Raw genomic sequence first — 22,225 nt, 5'->3', positions numbered from 1 at the left:
CATGCGTCTCGAACCATACCTTCGCGGTTCCTCCCAAGTAAAAGATCAGGTTGGCCAGCAAATGTGTGGCATTCCACTTGTTGTGCTTACCGACGCGCTCATACGACGTCAGCCAGTCTTCGACGTCGACCTTGCCAGTGCCAGTCAAGATTCCCGGGTGACGTAGGTGGGTTAGTACCACTTCCGCCGGTGTCTGAGCGGCGGAGGCAGCGTCAGCGTCGGAGGCAGCGTCAGTAGCCATAACAGCGGAACCGATGTGACGCCCGCTGCGAAGATCCAGGGCCGGCTTGTGGCGAGATTACCCAGCACCTCCACCAAAATGTTACGGGGAGAAAATAATATATGTATTTACAATATATACAGAGGGTTGTAGCTCTGTGGCCAGGGTGACACCATCTACCGAGCTCCGAGACACTTCAGCCTCTTCTTCCCCAACCAACGTCATTTTGTCCACAGCGGTACAAGCTCGTACGTGACAATATTGCCGATAAAACTGCTATCCTTACTTCGTATAGCCGTCTACTAATTTGCTATCGCAATCGATGCTTCGCCTTTCGGGCAAAATGTGTCTTTTGTAAATAAAAAGGTGATTCCTTATTTTTTCGCGAATGCCCTGGTAAAGTCTAGCGCGCGGCCTATGCTTCTGCTAAAAAAACAAAAACAAAAACAAGAAATACCATTGGTATATTAGAGTGTCTAACAAGTAACAAAGCGTCCAAGGTGACCAACTCAACCTGGTTGCCGCGACATGGATATTGTGCCGCAAATCAGGTTTAGGTAGTTTAAAAATATTTTCTCCGTTCATAGGCGCCCAGAGTCCGTGAACGAAAAAAGACACGCGATCAAGCTGCATGGTTCGGCAAGCTTTGTATTCCGATCGCCCGCGTAGCAACCACCCAAATGTGGAGTGTGGTGGCTACCGCTCATGTTTCATTGGTGCCGCTTCGATCAGGCCTGGTCGAACTCCACGATATACTCACGCATGCAACACCGAAGTAGGAGGCGAGTGAGTTAGAGAATCTAGCACTGCTAAACATGAAAGCCAACAGTGCGCCAAGAAAGTTCACTTCATGCTAGGGACAGTTCTGCCGGTAGTTTTACTGAGGGTGCCTCCAGTACCGTACGCCTGTGTTTCTGTTCCGTAGACCCAAAGTAAAGCAAAAACTCGTGTTTTGTGCTGACTTTTTCGGAGACACAAAAACAGCATTTTGTATCAGCGCAACTTTCGTAGCTTGGAGACTTGGACATTGTGCTATTAAAGCAGAACCTGTGCCAAAGCGGTCTTCTGATTCGACAAACGGATTTTCTTGGCGGGAATTGTGTCAACCGCTTCACGGTGCTGACTGCAGATTCTTCAACAGCACCGGGTCCTAGAGACACGCTGGCAAGTGAGGTTGCACTGCTACTAATAGAAACATGTGGAAATGATACATCTCCGGGCGAGGACACATCTGGTTTATTGGAAGTATTCCTTCCAAAACAAGTTGAAGAGCTGGTTAGTTACATGCCCTGCTCAAAAATTTCACCTGTAAGATGTTCACATTTGATTAAAACAAAACATCAAAGGTCGTACGCTAAGCACAAGATGGAAAAATCGAGCATGTTCTCAGAAAAAAAATTGGTCTAGTTTGTCAGCAGCATATGGCACAGAAAACAAGCCTGTGACATCAGATAAGAGCTGCAATGCCTAATCCGTATGATTGATTAACCTAAAGCTAGCCTTTGAACCATGAGTTAAATGAGTGCTGTCGTATAACTGAGTTGCCCGGGTCGCTTGATATTACGGAGAAACAGTGCTTTAATCCACATGATCAGTGAATCTAGAAGATACTAACAAAGTCTTCGTGTGGTCCCTACCTAGACAAGTAGGAGGTATAAGCCAGGAGCATTTAGAAGCAGCACCAGACTATAACACTAAATACAGTAAAAGCTCGATGATACGATCACGGCTAATACGAATTTCCGGATGATACGAATTTTTCTGTGGTTCCGGCCGAGCCTCATTACTTTGCAACGTGCTAGAGAACGGTTGTTACGAATCGATTTTCAGCTTGCGACGGTTGATACGAATAAACGCCGCCCCACCGACGGCCGCGAATTAGAACAGCGCGCAGTCACGCGCTTTCTCTCCTTCTCTTTTGGTGCGGAGGCGCAGCGCCGGACAGCGCGGACTCCGCGACTGGGCGCGAAGAGTTTGAAGCGGTGGCGCTTTTGGTGCTTTTGTACTTCTCCTCCTTTTCTGTGAGCCGTCAGATGGAGTGGCTGCTGCGCTTCGGGCCGCGTTCTTCGTGTTTGCGCCATTTTGCCTAGTCGCAGCGAGCTATGTCTTGCAAGCGGAAAGCACTCTCCTTTAAAGAGAAATTAGACATTCTTCGAAAGGTCGATGAGGATCCCAAGAGGAAGCGGACGGAGTTGGCTAAGGAGCTAGGCCTCGCAACGTCAACACTGAGCACAATTGTTGCACAGCGAGACTATCATGAAAAACGTGCTTTCGTTCAACGTCAACGCGAAGCAAGCGAATTCGAACGCGCTTATTTCGAACATACCGCGCACCGACAATGCTCTTAGCAGCGCGCCAAATCACGCGGCGGCGCCTCCGACCGGCATTGCTCCGACACCGCCATAGAGCAAAAGCTCAGGAGAGACCCCTCAATGCCGCGCGCGAATTCCTGGAACGGAAAAAAAAAAAAAACGGCGGCGGAAATTTCCCCCTCTCTCAAATTGCAAGGTCGCGTTTCTGCATCGCGCCGGAACAAGCGTGTACGTGCCGACTAGAGTGTTCTAGTCAACCGTATTCTAGCACACAATAGTGCCGACGTCTCAGCCACGCGGATAAAATGGCAGTAAACCCTTCTCCTCTATTTTCTAGTCACATGTTTGACCTTGCACGGAGGGAAGCAGCGGCGGAGGCGCAGTCGGGCCAACGAAACTGTTCACGCCCTCAAACGCTCGCTTCCCGATAACGGCAGAAAACGAAACTTCAGGGAGCGGCTAAAATAAGCTGGCGCCAGCACGGCGGCGGGCGCGCACGGAGATGTGCGCACGGAGTCGAAGGTGAGAGAGCTACGAGGGAGTTGAGAGGGAGGGCGAGGGGAGCCACCGAAGCGGCGGAGTTGACGCGTCCGCTTCCCTGTCGCCCTCCTCCCTCACCTTCGACGGTCTCCGCGCGCACCCGTGTGCCGGCGCCGCCCGCTCGCTCCCTGAAGCTTTGTTTTCTGTCGTTATCGGGAAGCGACCGTTAGCCGGCGTGGACAGTTTCGTGGCCCGCGCTTGCTATGCGCTTGCGCGCCGCGATATTTCTAGACTCGCACCGTTCGTGCATCGTGCTATGGTGCACGAATACTTCAAAAATACGTCCTTTTAATTCGAACAAATTTTCGGGCCCCTTCGAGTTCGAATTATCGAGATTCGACAGTAGTTTTAATTGTGTTTCGATGATACGAATTTCGGCTAATACGAACATTTTTCGTGACCCCGTGAGATTCGTATCATCGAGCTTTTACTGTATGAGTTTAAATGAATTTCACCTAGCCCAAACATGGAAGATATGGTTGGGGTTATACTGTCTAAAAAGAAAGAATGCATTGCAAAGCACTTCATGACGCGTTCTATTCGCGAAGTTTATCGCCTGTTTCAGGAAGGCCCCCGTCATGCCAGAATTGGAAGTACAACTTTATAGAAAGTTTATAGAAATTTTATTGTAATGGAAAAGATATTAAGGAGAGGTGGTCGGAGCCTCTCAGTCCAGGGCCCCACTGGCCTCTGCCGCCTGCCTGACCTGGCTAATTAAAGACTTTTGTCTTGCCAGGTCAGAGCGGGCGAGCTGTGCCTCCCACTGCTCCATTGTGTCACTGGTATTTGGTCTATGAGGGTGCTTAGCGTACGCCCAAGTTACATGTATGAGGGTAGGTATGCCACCGCCCCAAGGACAGTTGGCCCTATAACGAGTGGGATATATACATGGCGTTTAGCAATTTTAAATGGGGGAATACTCCAGTATGTATTTTACGCCAATCGGTGGCCTCTTCCCCGCTAAGTTGTGGGTGAGGCGGCGGGTATTTTCTGCGGACTCCGCCCTGATGAGCAAGCATGTCTATGGCATTTAAATTGGTGGAATTTTCTGAGGGATAGTGCGAGTGGTTGGGGTTAGAAGAGGACGCCGTCGCTCGGTTAGTAAACCCTCGAGTTAGCCTTCTCGTTCCCCTGTACCCCCGCGTGGCCCGGGCACTAGAGTAGGCGATGACGGTGATTGAAGGATTTGGGGATTATCTAGAGGCTAGCCGCAGTCACGTGCCCCTTAAGAAACATGCGACACGTCTCCTGCGAGTCCGTGACAACGACCGAGTCCCTTTGCGAACGCTCCACGTGAGCGAGTGCGATCGCCACTGCTAATATTTCGGCCGAGGTGGGGGATCCCGCCGTGGCCGATGCGGTTATTTGCTGCTGGCAGATCACGTTCTCGACTGCCAGTGCGTACCTGCTTTGATAGCGCTGCCCGGTCGCCTCTGCATACGCAGCTGCGTTCGTGTAGTACGTGTTGTACCTATGGTTATAAGAGTACGTTGATTGAATGTGTTGTGCGCGTGCTTTGGGCCTTTCTTTGTTGTACTCGGGATGCATATTCTTAGGAATTGGGGCTTCTGTAATTTTGGATCTCACCGAAGGATGGAGCCTGTTCGGTGAGATACATGGGATATGCTGGGATATTGAGTCTAGCCAATATTGCTCTACCAGTTTTTGTGAAGCTGAGGCGTTCCCTCTGTCGCATCAGAGTGGCCTGCCTCAGTTCGTCGAAAGTATTGTGCACTCCCAAAGCTAACATGCGCTCCGTGGAAGTACATTTAGGCAGGCCCAGAGCAGCTTTGAAAGCGGTTCGGATTATTGTGTTGGCCTACCTTTCCTCGTCGCTGCTCAGGATTTGGTACGGTAAGCCATACGTGATTCGACTAACAACTAAGGCCTGTACGAGCCTTAGGGTATCGTCTTCTCGCATTCCCACTTTTCGATACGTCACGCGACGTATCATTTGAGCTATGTTTTGGGTTGTGGATTTCAGGGTTTTGAGCGTCTGTACTGCTCTCCTGTCGCTCTGCAGCCACAAACCCAGGACTCGCATCTGATTGGCCCTCAACTGCGATGTTAATAGATCCTCTGGATTTGTAGCCTTTCGCGTGTATCCGGATGACCTCAGATATTTCGGGCGCGCACTTCAGGCCGCTCCATCTGGAAAATTTCTCTACCGCTAATACTGCGCTTTGGAGCGTATATTCCTTATCCCCTAGTGAACCTCTGCTCAGCCGCTATCATGCTCGAACCTACCGACAATCCGCCTGCAGCTTCCGCCGCGCGCATAATTTGCGGCGCCGTCCAGCGGCAGCGGGACCTTCCCGTCTTCAGCGGAGCCAGTGAGACTGACGTGGAAGATTGGCTCTCTACCTATGAGCGCGTCAGTGATCACAACAAGTGGGATGACCCAACGAAGTTACGTTCCGTCATCTTCTATCTTGCTGACGTTGCGAACCTCTGGTTCCACAACCATGAGCGGGAACTCCAAACCTGGTCCGCTTTCAAGGCAGCATTCACGGAAGTCTTCGGCCGCCCAGCCTTACGAAAGCTCCGCGCTGAACAGCGTCTACGCCAGCGTGCTCAACAGCCCGGCGAGACGTACACCAGCTACATAGAGGATGTCGTGGATATTTGCGCCCGCGTCGATTCTGCCATGAGTGAAGAGGACAAGGTGAAGCACATCCGCGAGGGCGTCGAGGACGACGCATTTCAAATGCTTCTCGCGCGAAACCCTTCATCTGTCGCAGCTGTCGTCACTCTTTGCCAGAGCTTCGATGAGCTGCGTCGCCAGAGGGTCCTTGCGCACAGCGCTGTTGCGCCCGGCCGCTATCTCTCGGGCCTCACGCTTCCATCCAACCCCTCGCCAGAATCCTCACTCTAAGTTCAGATTAAGGATTTTATTCGTGAGGAGGTGGCGCGCCAACTGTCTATGCTGCCTCTCAGCGATCGACCCCTACAGCCTGACACATCTCTGGCTGCTCCCATTAGGAGAGCCATTCGCGAGGAACTTGCCGAATCGCTACCTTTGGCTCAACCATGTCCTCTTGTGGCGGCACCTCTGACCTATGCCGCAGTCGCAGCGCGACCTGCACCGCCGACATTCGCATTTCCTACGACAGTGCGACCTCAAGCAGTGCCAACTCCCGTGTCGCCTCCTATTTCGCCTCGAAGCCAAGTTCAGAACCCTTGGCGCACACGCGACAACCGACCCATATATGTCGCGTGCGGTTTCGCCGGCCATGTCGCGCGCTTCTGCCATCGTCGTATGCCACCTACTAACCCTGCTGTCTCAACGCCTGGGTATGGATATTCCCACGATGCTACCGGCCATTCCATGCATCCCGACCCAGAGTATCCGCCGTCTTCTCGACGCCCTTTCGGCAACCATCGTTCTCCGTCACCACGTCGTCGCTCGCTTTCCGCCTTACGTCGTCGCCAGTCACCTAGCGAGGGAAACTAGTTGCTGCAGTTCTGCAGGCACGAACTGCCAGCTTCGCGACTTCTACAAGGCCTGCACAGTCGCCACGCAATTTACTGGACGTTTTGGTCGAAGGAACCGCCACAATTGCTCTCATTGATACTGTGGCTGCTGTTTCTGTTATGGACGAAAAGCTTTGTCGCAAGCTCCGCAAGGTCACCACGCCGTTGTCTGGTTTGCTACTGCGTACCGCGAGTGCGCAGCATATAGCATCGCTTGCTCAATGTACCGCAAGAGTGCTCATTGCCGACGTTGTTTATGTTGTTGAATTTTTCGTGCTTCCTTCATGTTCACATGACATCATTCTCGGCTGGGACTTTTTGTCTCACCATCGTGCCATCATCGACTGTGCTCGGGCCGAAGTGGCGCTTTTCCCGCTTTCCGAAGCTCCGCAGCCTGGCCCTTCTGAAAGTAAAGCCGCCAAGCTCACCGTTGTATCCGATACGAACATACCACCCGAAATGTCGGTTCTTGTGCCCGTATCTTGCTCCGCCGCGCGAGACGCTACGGTGCTTTTTACACCATCGCCTATTTTTCTACGTCGCAAGGCTCTACCTCTCCCGTTTGCCGTCCTCAACGCTGTATCTGGATTATCCACTATGCTTGTGCGTAACCCGCTTCAATCCCCTGTGACCTTACTGCGTGGATAATCCCATGGTCGTGTTCAGCCCCTTGACCCGCTTCACATTCTCGATACTTCCGACGACACGGCCTGTTATGAGCTCGACGCCCTCACTTCTCCATTGCTGTGCGCATCATCATCATCATCATCATCATTGTCGTCGTCGTCAGACGTTCTTGAATCTGCCTTGGACGCCGATCTGCCACCTCCGTACCGCCAGCAAGTCCTCGCGCTTCTTCAGAATTTTCGCTCGTCGTTTGATTGCGACAAACCATCCCTGGGACGTACGGCGACCGTCACTCACAGCATCCACACTGGTTCCCATCCACCATTACGCGAGCGGCGATACCGCGTGTCGGCAGCCGAGCGACAGATAATTACCGAGCAAGTTGACGATATGCTGCATCGTGGCGTCATTCGGCCTTCCCAGAGTCCTTGGGCGTCTCCTGTAGTATTAGTACGCAAGAAGGATGGCTCAATACGCTTCTGTGTGGGTTACCGTCGGCTCAATAAGATAACTCGTAAATATGTCTATCCGCTGCCTCGGATAGATGACGCCCTCGACTCCCTACAAGGCGCGGAGTACTTCTCATATTTGGATCTTCGCTCCGGCTATCGGCAAGTACCGATGGCTGAAGACGACTGTGAGAATACCGCTTTCGTCACGCCCGACGGCTTGTATGAATTCACCGTAATGCCATTCGGGCTCTGCAACGCGCCCGCTACTTTCGAGAGTATGATGCACACTATCCTTCATAACTACAAGTGCAAAACATGTCTATGCTACCTTGATGCTATTGTCGTGTTTTCGCCCGATTTCCCGACGCACCTCCTTCGCTTGCGTGAGATCCTGACGTGTCTCACCTCTGCCGGCCTCCAAATCAACATCAAGAAGTGCCGTTTTGCTGCCCGCAAGTTAACAATATTGGGACACGTTGTTTCGAAGGATGGTGTATTTCCTGACCCAGCCAAGCTTCGCACGGTCGCAGAGTTTCCGATGCCCACTACTCTTAAGGCACTCCACAGCTTTATAGGGCTCTGCTCTTACTTTCGGCGTTTTGTGCACAATTTTGCCACTATTATCGCACCACTGACCAATTTGCTTATCGCTAGCAGCGGCATCTCCGCGTGGTCAACTTCGTGTGACGACGCATTCAAGCAACTACGTCGTCTACTTACTTCGCCGAAGATTCTTCGACGCTACGATCCGACAGCGCCCACAGAGCTACACACGGACGCCAGTGGCATCGGACTTGGTGCAGTCCTAGCGCAACGGAAAGACGGCTACGACGAGTACGTCGTCGCATATGCGAGTCGCACTTTAAAGAAGGCAGAAGCCAACTATTCTGTCACAGAGAAAGAGTGCTTGGCCATTATTTGGGCTCTTGTCAAATTTCGTCCATACCTCCTATATGAGTCGCCCTTTTAACATTGTTACCGACCACCACGCCCTTTGCTGGCTGTCCTCGTTGAAAGATCCCTCAGGTGGCCTCGGCCGCTGGGCACTTCGCTTACAAGAATATAACATCCGCGTTGTCTACCGATCGGGCAGAAAGCCCTCTGGCGCCGATGCGCTTTCCCGATCACCGCTACCTTCCGATGTGGCTTCAGTGTCAATGCCCTTCGCATCCATGTCGACGAACAACGTCGCTGATATGCCGGCCGAGCAGCGTAAGGATCCCCTGCTTTCAACTATGCTGAATTTCCTCCATGATCCATCCTTCACACCCTCTTCTCGAACACTTCGTCGCCAAGCCGCTCACTTTGCTGTCCACGACAACGTCCTTTACCGCAGAAATTATTTGCCTGATGGTCGCAAATGGCTGCTTGTGATACCGCGACACATGCGTACTGACATATGCACTTATTTCCATGCCGCTCCTCATAATGGTCACGCCGGCGTTCTGAAAACGTACACTCGGCTGAGGCAGCGTTTCTACTGGCACGGCATGTATCACTTCGTGCACCAGTACGTACGCGCTTGCACGGCGTGCCAAAGGCGTAAACTTCAATAGCGCCCTCCTGGCGAGTTATAGACGCTGCCCTGCCTGGCCCGGCCATTTGATCGCGTTGGCATAGACCTACACGGGCCACTTCCCTGCAGTTCCTCGGGTAACCGATGGATAATTGTAGGTGTCGACCACTTGACGCGCTACGCCGAGACTGCCGCACTTCCGGCGGCTTCTGCGCGTGACGTTGCCTTCTTCATCTTGCGGAACTTCGTTCTTCGACATGGAGCACCACGCGAACTGCTCAGTGACCGGGGGCGTGTGTTCCTGTCCGAAGTAATACAAGCCCTTCTCGCTGCATGCAGCATCGTTCACCGCAAGTCGACCGCCTACCACCCGCAAACGAACGGCTTGACAGAGAGGTTCAACCGCACACTCGGTGACATGTTGACTATGTACGTTGCCTCGGACCACAGTAACTGGGACACTGTTTTGCCGTTCGTAAAGTATGCCTATAATACCGCCACACAAGCTACCACTGGCTTTTCGCCATTCTTTCTATTATATGGCCGCGAGCCCTCGTGTACAATGGACACCCTGCTCCCATACCGACCCGACGCTTCTGAATGCACGCCAGTGTCTGAAGCCGCCAAATACGCAGAGGACTGTAGGCAGCTCGCCCCTACCCTTACGACCGCCGCCCAAGGTCTCCAAAAGCTGCGGCATGACAGTAACGTGCCTACACTACATTTTCCGACTGGTTCCCTTGTTTGGTTGTGGATCCGACCTCACAGCCCTGGCCTTTCAACCAAACTTCTTGCACGCTATGATGGTCCCTACCGCGTCATCGACCGTACCTCGGCTGTCAACTACGTTGTCGAGCCTGTGACGCCATCACACGACCTTAGACATCGCGGACGTGACACGGTTCATGTCAGCCGACTTAAGCCATACTATGACCCCCTGATCCTACCTACGCCGTAGGTCGCCAGGATGGCTCATCTTCTCTCCCAGGGGCCATTGTAGTGAAGAAGAGGAAGAAGTGCTCTTGCGTCTGTCGCTGTGCGCACCATCAGCGTTCGTGGACTGCCTCGATTGCGTGAGACGTCTAATAAATCGTCATATCACACAGGTATCGCTGCAATCTGCTATGGATCACCCTTTCATAGAGCTTACCCAGGCAGGACGTGAGCGATACCGGCCGGAGCGTATCGATCGAGGGCTTCTTTTTTGGTTTGGGGATCATGATTATTTTAGCCAATTTCCACTCTTGGGGCAAGTCTCCCTTGGCCCAGCACTCGCTATAAAAACCTTTGTTATTTTCGCTAGGGCTACCGAATCCATGTTTCGAACATTGAATTTCTGACCGAGTCTGGGCCCGGTGCCGAGTTTTTAACTGCGGATTGTGCCGCCTCATACACTTCCGCGTACGTTATATCTTCGTCTAATTTAGGGTTGGCCTCCCCCGCGTATTGTCTCGTCGCGTAGGACGATCCCATCGCGGGTAAGGGTCCTATGTATTTGTTCTGAAGAGCATCGACTAGATCTTGGTCTGTACCCTCGAAGTTGTCTGCGATGATTTGGAGCTTCTTGTTATTCTCAGTACGTGCGCTCATCGGGTCCAGCATGCTCCGTAATATTCGCCACGTACTGGTCGTTCTCAGAGTTCCTGATAGGGTTCCACAGAACGTCGCCTACTCGTTTTTAGCTAGCTCGTTGGCGTGGCCTTGGGCTTGCTCTGCCAAGAGAGCGATGCGTTGTCTCATGTGTTTGTTTAGACGTTGTCTTTTCCACCTCTTGGCCAATTTCCGCCTCTCTTCCCTTAGGCTGACCAGGTGAGAGTCTATCACCGGCACTTCCGCTGTGCGCTCAATGGCTTTGGTGGTGTCCCCGTGTGCTCGTTGAAGGAATTGAGTCCATTCCCGGATGTTGGTCGGGGTGGTACCCGACTCCTCCAGCGCCTTCTGGAGTGCTCTATAACGAGGCCAGTCGGTTAACCTAGTGATTCATATTGTTATCCGTATGTTGGGCGTCGAGAGCGCTATTCGGATTATGTCGTGATCGCTTCCCAGATTTTCGTCGAAGGAAACCCATTGTGCCTCTCTGACGTTAATTGTAAAGGCACGGTCGTGCGCCGTGTCACTGCTGTCGCTGTTACTCGTGCGCGTCGGTTTGCCGATTTGATTGATTGCCCGTAAGCCCAAGGTCGTTGCGGTGCGCTCGAGTAGGAACCCTTTGGGCGACGTTTGCGCATATCCCCATAGTATGTGGGGCGCATTAAAGTCACCCACTATCACAGCCTTATCCCTGGTGCCCGCTAAATCTTTCGTTGCGGTGAGAATGTTCGGTAGGTCGTTCCCTTTGCTTTTGGGAGGACTGTACAGATTTGTGATTATTGTGTGTGCCTTACTTCGTTTCTTTGGCATCACACTGATAACTATGGAATTAGTATCTCCCTCAATTTTCGGAAGTGTTAACTCAGCGTTTATCGACTTCCTCACCAGCGTGGCGACCTTCGAATTTTGAGGATCGCTCAGAGTGTAGTATCCCTGCAGTTTGGCCGTCTTGGCCCCGACCTCCTCCAGACATATCACGTCCGGAGCGATTTCGGAGTTTTTGATAAACTGGTGGAGCACTGCCGCTTCCCTGGAGAAGGAGCGGCAGTTCCACTGCCATATCTCTAATTGTTCTGAATTTTGTATTCGTTGGGATTTCTTAGCGTGATTAGCCATGTTGCCCACTCTTATTTTAAGCCCGTGACGTTTCCGTGTCCGAGCCGTCGGATTCTGTTACGCAGTGGCTTATTTTAGTTTTTGCCGAACCCGCTCCTATCGCAATTGCGCGTTTTTTGGTGGGAACAGCCTTCGAGACTGCCTTAAGCTGTTCTGCTACGAATACCTTGTCTTTCTCGAAGTCATTTGTGCATAGTTGCTGAAATTACGTTAGATTTTGGTTAACTAACGTAATAATTTCATGCATGAATATTTTCAGGTTTTCCGCGATGATTGTTTGGATCTGCGTTGCCGTTATCTGTGCGCTTTTTGAGATTTGGGTTGTCGGAGACTGCGCGGAGACCGAGGTTATATCTGCCTCCACCTTCGTTTTGGCTATTTCTTTAGACTGACGCGGCATTTCCAGCTGTTGTATTGTGCTATTGAGGCGTGCCTCTGACATTTGTTTCTCAAGTGATTTTCGTTTGCGTTCTTCTCCTGAGAGCTGTTCTCTTAGTCGCGCGTTTTCCTTTTCCAATTTCAGAATACGTTTATCATTTTCACCAGCATTCTGTTTTGGAGCAGTGGGAGAAACAACCCTCGCCCAGCTCGCCTGCTGTTTTTTAGGCAGTGGCGAATTCGACCGCTGCGAAGCCCTGGAGCTGGAGGGGTCCTTCGAAGGGGTATTGCTCATCGCTCTGCTTCCGTTTGCGATCTGGATCTCGATCGGCGTCGGTAGAGGTCCTCCTGCTCCGTCGACTCGAACATACGCCCCGGTGCCTTCTTGGTCGCCAGTCCCGACCGCTCCCGCGATCGAGACTGGCGAATCGTCTTCCCGCGCTTGGCGGCAATCAGTTTGTTCGGGCACCGACGCTTCTCGTGCCCCGCCGCCCTGCACACTGCGCACTTGTGGGGATGAATTTTCGAGTCCGCAGCCACGGCATATGTTCTTGGTGTTGGGACACCCGCCCGAGCGGTGTCCCTCTTGCATGCACTCGAGGCACATTCGGATTGTCGGCTTGTACTCCGTACACCGCATCTCTACTCCCATATAGTACACGCATTTGGGGCGCGTGCCTCCCGAGAAGGTGAGGAGAGCGGTGTTTGAGCTTCCTAGCATTCGGGCCCCTTTCGATGCTGACTCCTTGGGTCCTGACTCGCAGGTGTTGCTCGAGATCTGCTGATTCGGTGTGTGCTGGAAATCCGTGCACTACCCCTTTGTAGCTATCTTCTGGATCCGCTACATACACGTTGAAGGGGTGTTGTTTGCCTCGCAGCTCAATGCATGTGATTCGACGAAAGACGTCCGCCGCTTCCAGTGAAGGTGTGGAGACGATTATGATATTCGTTCCCTCTCGGATTTGCAGTATGAAATACTCTCCTGTGATTTTTCGTTGGTTCGGTCCGTTTCCTATGATTATCGTCCCGGTAGCCCGAATAATCGCTTGTGGTATTTCTGTTCTAAGATATTCCTTGAGCATTAGTCCCTTGTGGGGGCTTCAGTATTATCTTGATGTCATTATTCGGTAATGGTGGTAGAGGCTTCCCCTTCGTCGGGCGCATGTTGCCACGACCGGTGCCTGTCTCGCCGTTATGCCCGTCTCCTTTCGCGCCGCCTGCTGATGGCTGTCCGTTAATGTTATTCTTGTTGTTGGAAGCCTTTTCCCTGTCGTTGTGCTTGGCAGCCTCTCGCTGCCGCCGCGATAGGACTAACTGACAGCCGTGCGTCGCCTGGCTGTGGGCGGCGATCACATGACTTTTGCTAGTCTCCGCTTCGGAACTTAGTCTTGTGTCCCCGTTTTCGTCCACGTTGGTATTCGGAGTCGGGGTAGTTATTTGGAGGTACATATCTTCTGATGTAGCCATCTCCTACGCTCGGCAGGAGCAATCCTGTTATTATTAACTGGTGAGGGGGTAGCTCACGCGCTAAGCCTGTCGAGGCCTAACGGGGCTTCCGCCGCTTCGAATTTTGAAAGTCGCGTGGGATGACGAAAAATTCACTCACGGACTTGAATTTGGTCTTGATACGAAGCGTTTGTCGAGTGGAACCGGATCGGATACTCGAGGCAAGTGCACTTGACGAGTTTTCGGCTGAAATGTCGATAGTCGGCGGAGCCCATGTGAAAAGAGCGTGTCCTGCCGAAACTTCTTCTTCTCTCCACCAATCTTGGAAGTACAAAGTTCAATTCTTTGCGACCAACGAGGGTCACACCCACACCATAGCTATGTCAGCTGGTATACCCCCCAGGTAAACGAGAATTGCGTCACGAGCGCAAGTTTCTCCCCTGGCAATTGGTAGGCCATGCTTCTGATAAATTTTTTTTTTAAAATTAAGGCTGCTGTTATGGCAGTGGTTTTGTCGATGCACGAGCAGGAGACGGCCGTCCCACTTGTCTGCAATGCGCTCGAAGAGTGTGCGATTTTCTCGGTTGACGCAAGAGGAAACTAGCACGAGTTCCGTTTGCTGCTCTGTATTATTCTAACAGTTGTCATATTCAGCCTCTTCTTTTTTTGTAACGACCATTTCCTTTTACGTTTGTGGTTCATGTATTGAATAAACGCCAGTGGTTGCAATCCTATTTCGTTATGATACGTGCGCCAGCATCCCATAGCACGTGGCTACTGCGTTTCGGCAGGACAATAACAGGTAGTGAAATATGCTTTATCTTGCAATTTTATTAGCAAATTTTGTACAGCAAGAGATACAATACACAAAAGAATATTTATTGTAGACCTGAGTATCTGACATCTACAGTACAAACTGCACATTCTATAGGGAAAACACGGGGAATGCGGGAGATGGAAATTCAAGACGATGAGCCAAACGAGAACAAGGTGAAAGCAGGAGCCAACGTTTCGACAAGTGGACTTGTCTTCTTCAAGGCCTTGAAGAAGACAAGTCCACTTGTCGAAACGTTGGCTCCTGTTCTCACCTTGTTCTCGTGTTGCTCACATTCTATAGGCGCATATACATAAAGCTTCTTACAATTTCTGAATAGCAAAATTCATATTTTTTTTTGCTTAGCATCAGTCAATCCTACCAACGCAAATGTTTTGTCGCAACAGTTATCTGTGACTACTGATGAGCATGTGACGTGGAGCAGAGGTAGAACACCCAGAATCTAATTTGAAGGTCGTAAGTTCGAATCCTCATTCAGTCCACTACATTTTCAGGCATGGAGTGGCGCCTGACACGGGCAGAAAAAAATATCGCCGAGAGCTAGTGGGGCTACACTAGTCCAGGTGCAACCAAATTAGGAAGGCCCACTTGGGAGAAACGTTTGGGAGAAACGCGACCTAATAAATAAAATATACACTCCAAGTCCATTTCTGGAACACGTCCAGAGCTCCCTAAGGAAATTGATAAGCCATGACTACAGTAGTCGCACTCAACGAAACAAATTCAGTGAAGAAAGTCCTTACAGAAACCTGACATTCTTCATCATTTTCATGTCGCAGAGAATAGCACATTACCCTAACGGGCGGAATTCAGTCCCATCAGTGAAGTTTCTCTCCTCACAACTTTAAACCTACTACACTCGAGACTGTTCTCGGAGTCAAAGACACTCGGACCGCGGCCAAATCCATCACTGGCACAAAAAATGACTCGTGCACTAGTGCAGTACTTGAGCTGCACCAGTTTCAAAGACCGCTTAGAATCAGAACGCATCATTATTTCTTGCGGGAATACGTGGTTGATTCTTTGCTAAGGCGAAAAGACGCAAAAAGATGTGAAGACAGAATTACGAAGGGATAGGAAAGAGGCGTTTTTTTCTGTCCAGTTCCTCCTTCTTCACATTGTTTCGCTCCTTTTACGCTATCAGAGTGTAAAATTTATTCGATCAGAAGTGTAAAATTTATTAAAATTGATATTTTTGCTTGTGAAGGAAAAGCATTATCTCAAAACAATTACTCTGAAAGAAATCACAGGAACCACATTTTTTTCTTTTCTATGTTGCTGGCGTTATTCTCGTATTTTATTTAGGCTTGTGCAATTTGAAGTGCTTTAGCAAAATTTTTAACGCATTTATCTGCTGGGCAGCAGCTTTCACTGGCGGTACTTTGTTATAGTGACAAAGAGCAGGAGCAAGCTTGATAACAACCTTCTAGAAAACATCACCTGGCTGCAGCCAGTGCTGGATATTTTTTTTATGTTTTAGGCCTCTGGACGAGCGTATACATGCGCCTTGAAATTCAGGTGCAGTGACGTAGTGTTTGAAATGTAGCGGTGGTGGTGTAGACGCCAGTCTGTCGGTGACAATAACACAAAATTATCATTTGCTGAATCATTGAGGCTACGTTGCAATATTTCACCTAGTACTAAACCAGTCTTTATTGTGTATTTACATGTATTTATATGGTAAGTACATCGTAAATACATTTATATCGTAAAATAAGGGATATTCGACATTATAATGTGGAAAAAATTGAGGAAGCAGTAAAATATGAATGCAGCTAGAAATCAGTAATAAGAAAACTTGGCATAGGACAAGGCAAGATATATGCACTGGAAGATAAGCAGGGTAATACGTATAATGAGCAATTTCGATGACATAATAAAAGCAGTGGAAGAATTCTATACTGACATGTACCGTGCCCAGAGCAGTCAAGCTACTTTCATTCGAAGTAGTGATGAACAGGATACAGAGACTCCTTCTATAACTAGTGATGAAGTTAGGCCTTGCAAGACGTGAACAGAGGAAACGCTGCTGGAGAAGATGGAATAACAGTCTTAATCAAAGATGGAGGAGATATCATGCTTGAAAAGGTTGCGGCCCTTTATACGCAATGCCTCACGACTTCAAGTGTACCGGAAAGCTGGAAGAACGCCAACATTATACTCATTTATAAGAAGGGAGACGTTAAAGAATTGAAGAAATATGGACCCATTAGCTTGCTTTCAGTATTGTATAAAATATTCACCAAGATAATTTCCAATAGAATTAGGGCAACACTTGACTTCAGCCAACCAAGAGAACAGGCTGGCTTCAGGAAGGGATATTCTACGATGGATCATATCCATGTCATCAATCAGGTAATAGAGAAATCTGCAGAGTGCAATCAACCTCTCTATATGACTTTAATAGATTATGAAAAATCATTTGATTCAGTAGAGATACCAGCAGTCACAGAGGCACTGCGAAATCAAGGAGAACAGGAGGCATACGTGAATATCTTGGCAAATATCTAGAAGGATTCCACAGCTACCTTGGTTCTCCACAAGAAAAGTAGAAAGTTACCTATCAAGAAAGGGGTTAGGCAAGGAGACACAATCTCTCCGATGCTATTCACTGCATGCTTAGAAGAAGTATTCAAGCTCTTAGACTGGGAAGGCTTAGGAGTGAAGATCAACGGCGAATGTCTCAACAACCTTCGGTTTGCAGATGACATTGTCCTATTCAGCAACAATGGAGACGAATTACAACAAATGATTGAGGACCTTAATTGAGAAAGTGTAAGATTGGGTTGAAGATGAATATGCAGAAGAGAAAGATAATGTTCAATAGCCTGGCAAGGGAACAAGAATTCAGGATGGCCAGACAGCCTCTAGAGTCTGTAAAGGAGTACGTTTATCTAGGTCAGTTACTCACAAGGGACCCTGATCATGAGAAAGGAATTTACAGAAGAGTAAAATTGAGTTGGAGTGCATACAGCAGGCACAACCAAATCCTGACTGGGAGCTTACCACTGACGTTGAAATTAAAGTGTACAATCACTGTATTCTACGGGTGCTAACATATGGGGCAGAAACTTGTAGGTTAACAAATAAGCTCGAGAACTAGTTAAGGACCGCGCAAAGAGCGATGGAACGAAAAATGTTAGGCCCAACGTTAACAGATTGGAAGACAGCGGTGTGAATCAGAGAGCAAGCTGGGATAGCTGATATTCTAGTTGACATTAGGAGGAAAAAATGGAGCTGGGCAAGCCGTGTAATGCGTAGGATGGATAACCGGTGGACCATTAGGGTTACAGAATGGATGCCAAGAGACGGGAAGGGCAGTAGAGGTCGGCAGCAAACTAGGTGGGGTGATGATGTTAGGAAATTTGGAGGTGCAAATTTGAATTAGCTAGCGCAAGACAGGGGTAATTGGACATCGCAGGGAGAGGCATCCGGCAGTGAGCATAAATATAGGTCGATGATGGTGATATCAGATAAGTGCGAAATTTCTAGGACCTCTACAACCCTACGGTAGTCGCTAGTATGAATATCACGCACAAAGTACAAAATTCACGCAGTAATGTTTATGGTGTTTGTTCAACGGTAAATAAGCGCTGGTCATTTCAGCAAACACCAAACTCGTTATGATATCTGGGTGCTTTAGAACATATTCAAAAGCTACCATAGTATATAAAAAAATTTTCTGCCCTACTACTATAATTTGGAACTTACTAGACGGCTGTAGCTACTTTTGTTGTGAACTATGAATCTTTGATCTCGCAATTTTTTCCCCTTGTTTAAGAAAAGATGGGGCGAAGTACAAGGACAAACTCCTGTTCCTCTTTCTTGATTTGAAGACATCTGACATTTCTGAAAACCAGAAGTATGACGCTGGCATTGACATCGCTACAAAGCTTCTTCGACATCTGTGGGTAAATGGTAAGCAAATATTGAAAAATTTTCTAATTAGGCCCTCGAAAGTTTACATGAAACTAAGAGTGCAAGTTGGCTCAACCAAATGATTCTAACATATGAAACAGCAGGAACCTGTGACTGCAACCGTAATTTAAAATGCTTTTTAGCGCAGATCGTGTTTGATATTATCAGCGAGTTTCAATTGTTCATTGTTGCGGAATATGTTCTGTGGATGTTTTCTCGCAAAGTAGAAAACCAGGTACACTAAATTTTGGGGCTGTAGGTGACAAATTCCCGATCGTGATATGAGGCCCGCCATAGTGGTAGGGGTGCCCAGAATAAATTTTGACTTTCCGCGGTTTTTAACTGAGTGCCGAAGGCATCGTACGCAAGAATTTCTGCATTCCGTCCATATTGAAATGGCGGCGGCACTGCCGGGCTTGAGCCCGCGATCTCGAGCTCAGTAGCGCAACGCCATATCCACTGGATGATCATGGCATAGGCGGCTAAGAAAGCGCTGACGTAACAGCAACTGCACTTTTCTCGCCCTCCGCAGCACAGTATTTGTTGGGATCGGTCATGTTTTTTCCCCCAATACATATGAAAGAAGGTGTGCACGAAGTGATATGACCGACATTCTGCACGACAACGCGAAAAACACCGTTTGCTGTGCCGTGTAAGAAAACACAGGACACTTTCGTTTATCATGCGAGACATGAGGCTCAAAAACAACAATTTCTAGAGTAATTAGTAAAGAATATGACTTTTTGTCAAATTACCAGTGTTCGTCCTACGACAATGGTTGTTTATATGCTCAATTTGCCCCTTTTTAGCCACCGGCACAATTGCTTGGAAATGGTTTTGTGCTAAAACTTACAAACTGTATTGTTTTGCACCAATCTATTTATTACATTTGTTAATATAGTTTGACGTTTTTATTTGTATTCGTCCAAACAACGCAATAATTCATACTGGTTTAAGTTAGAGAACATTTATTTTGTAGACAGTGATGTTCACACGCGTTTATAGTCAATTAGGCCTCTTTTCTGTGCCGCCTATTTTGTGACTCCACAGAACCTCAGCAAACTAGCACAGTGGTTACTTATTTTGTGTGTTTAATGAAGTGGAGCGTCTGCCTAGATAAGTTGACAAGTAATTTAGAGAATCTCCAACTCATCTCCGGAATGCGACAATCAAACAGATTGTGCGAAGCTCCTGTTAAGCCAACTCGATCCTGAATGCAATTTCATTCACAGAGGCCATACGTCGTGTTCTGTGCAGCATGTGTGAATTGTGAGTTAGTGCTGAGAGGCTCGCATGTTGCCGTTCACCGCTTGCCTTATACGGTGTACTTCATGTGCTCTATGAATAAACCCCTCTTGTAAGTTCAACAATTGGCCTCACGACGTTTTAAATTGTAGCCTTGTGCCATCGTTTCCTTCGATTAGTTCTTTTAAGCCACTTGAGAGATTTAGGGCTCGTGATAACGCCTCTTATACTTGCTCTATACCGTGCAAATAAATTTATTTGGTCATGTGCCTGCAAATGTTTCAAAAATCTTCCTAATAAAGACTATGCGGGCTGCGTTCATGGAGCAATTGGTTACAGTGGTCTTTCGTTAGACTTTCATTTTCGACGCTTGGCAAGCTTAGAATAATTTCAATATCAGTTTGTGATAATTCTGCATCCCCCGTGGTGATAACTTACTTTGTGTGGCCATTACCTTTGGTGTTTGACTTTGCCTAAAGGATTTTGCGAAGTTTCATAAATTTTATAAATGCGGCGTTTTTTTTTTGTCAAATATGCTTCACCAGAGCTGGGTGCCCAGGCCCATATCCTGATAATCTTGTGCAAGATTCATTCGGTGGCAGAAAGCCGTGCCTCAGGGAAGCATCACTGTGAATGCGCAATTTTGTATTTGTTAGTGGGCGTCTGATATCCGAATGCATTAAGCTTTAAGTCTGCACCTCCATCTTTTTATGTACGTGAACCCTTTAAAGTACTAGCGAAATTCGTCACATGAAATGTCCTAGTTTCAGACACCAGCGCTCTGAATGTCCTGCTGTACGTGAGCAGCACTGATGACAGCGAACTCTTTCGTGGGGCCTTAGACACATTGTCCAATCTGGAGGAGGCCGAGCACTGGATCGAACTAGTTGGTAAGTGCCTGTATCAGGGTGGTCTTTGCGCTGTGTGGGTATTTTTGTGCTCTAATTTGTTTTGCCATGCTGAAACGTAATACTATCAAGTGAGCTAGTGCCGACAAAACTGCTCTTGTTCCCAGATTGGGTCGAATGTTTCTCTCCAGCGGCAGAAGCTTGGCTGTGCAGCTTCACTACCGCGATTTGTATTATCCGAACTCGACAAACTTCGTTTGCTGGTCAGATTTAGCTGTCAGCCGATTGAACGGCCGTGACTACTCATGTTCGAGCAGGCACACCACCCTCTCCAAACACCCCGATATGTGTTCATCGCGAAAATATTGCAGGTGAGTAGTAAATTGCACTACACCATGGGAACTTACGAAACATTGTGAATTATTAAAACATTTATACGCCACCGGCCAGCGTCCATCTCGCGCTTGTTAAAACCATTGTCTGGGTTACTGCTGTAGTTGCTTAATCATATATTTATCTACATGACGCACTGCGGAAAGCGCGAAGACCTGGTTGCATCTTCTATATTTGCTGCAAAAATTAATAAATAATAGTTGTCACTGTTCGTGGTATGAAATTCAAACACCAGGCCAAGCCCAATGTCCGTGTCACAAGGACGCTTTTAGCTGACTAGCAATCAAAATGCTGCTACCTATCGTTTTAAACCGCCGCTCTGATATGCCCTCTACTCTCGCTTGAATCGCTTCATACCAATTCAGGTAAACAAAGATCCACATAGCCCATGTCGATAGTACAGGAAAGGCATGCATATTCAGAATCATAGAGGCAACTTTCGCCTTGTTTTATGTCGACCTAACAACAAAACACCGCTCACTGCCGCTTCCATGTCCCAAGCGCATGTGAAGTCACCTTTATGGTAACGCCAGTTTGATGCGCACCTTCGCCAAAGCGCGGGCGCACAACTTATCAGCCTTGTTTGTCGAGCGAACGCACACTGGTTTGTACTTCCTGACAATATTCTATGAACTACTACTAAACAACTTTATTGTGGTTGTGAGAAGCTAGTCAGGGGGGCCGGCTAGCCGTTGGCCACTCCCATGTCGGAACAGAGAGACCGTGCCTCTCCGCTCGTTCACGGGCCCTCTGGACAGCCAAGAGCTGGACTTCTTTTCTAGGGTCTGTGATGGCCTTCGTCCAGTCTTCTTCTTGGTTAAAATCCCGTAAGACAGGGTACTGCCAGAGCATCTGATTTAATGAGCAAAATTCAGTATCACAATCTGGGCAGAATGGATCAATGTCGGGGTGAAGCATGCTTAGAATGTCCCTGGAGGGGTAGGACGCCGTCTGGAGCATGCGGAGCGCGCTAGATTGTGATCTGTTGAGCTTATGATGGGGGTAGAGAAAACTCTGCCTATCCCCTCTGTAATGTGATGTGATTTCGTGAAAAGTAACTAGAGGATCACTGTGGATGAGCTCTCCCGTACTCATCCGAGACACCGTCCTGTCGCGGAATATGAAACCTTGCGCAGGGTCGTGCGCTATCTCACTGGGGTTCAGGTGACCCGGTAATACGTCTGGTCCCATGTGTGCTGGGAACCATACTATGTGATGAATAGTGTCTGAGGGGGGTTTGCCGTTGAGAATCCTGGCTGTCTGTTTGGCTATAAATCCCGATACGGACGCTCTAATTGCCGCTCGGGAGTCCGTG

General features: G+C 48.9%; 1 protein-coding gene across 4 annotated transcripts in view; it reads left to right on the top strand.

Moving 5' to 3' along the window:
• Positions 1–22,225, top strand: part of LOC119454649 (dermonecrotic toxin SPH) — a 142,631-nt gene that overhangs the window by 64,648 nt on the left and 55,758 nt on the right. For 3 of the 4 annotated variants that reach the window (XM_049666938.1, XM_049666937.1, XM_049666936.1), the window contains 2 exons: positions 18,293–18,424; positions 20,434–20,559. In XM_049666938.1, the coding sequence (XP_049522895.1) occupies positions 18,293–18,424; positions 20,434–20,559 (258 nt within the window). The remainder of the gene's footprint in view (positions 1–18,292; positions 18,425–20,433; positions 20,560–22,225) is intronic. The other variant, XM_049666939.1, reaches the window with a different exon arrangement.

The sequence above is a fragment of the Dermacentor silvarum genome, chromosome 5 (genome assembly GCF_013339745.2).
Source record: "Dermacentor silvarum isolate Dsil-2018 chromosome 5, BIME_Dsil_1.4, whole genome shotgun sequence".
Classification (NCBI taxonomy): domain Eukaryota; kingdom Metazoa; phylum Arthropoda; class Arachnida; order Ixodida; family Ixodidae; genus Dermacentor; species Dermacentor silvarum.
Note: the sequence above shows the minus strand (reverse complement) of the source record. Positions and strands in the feature narration are given on the sequence as shown.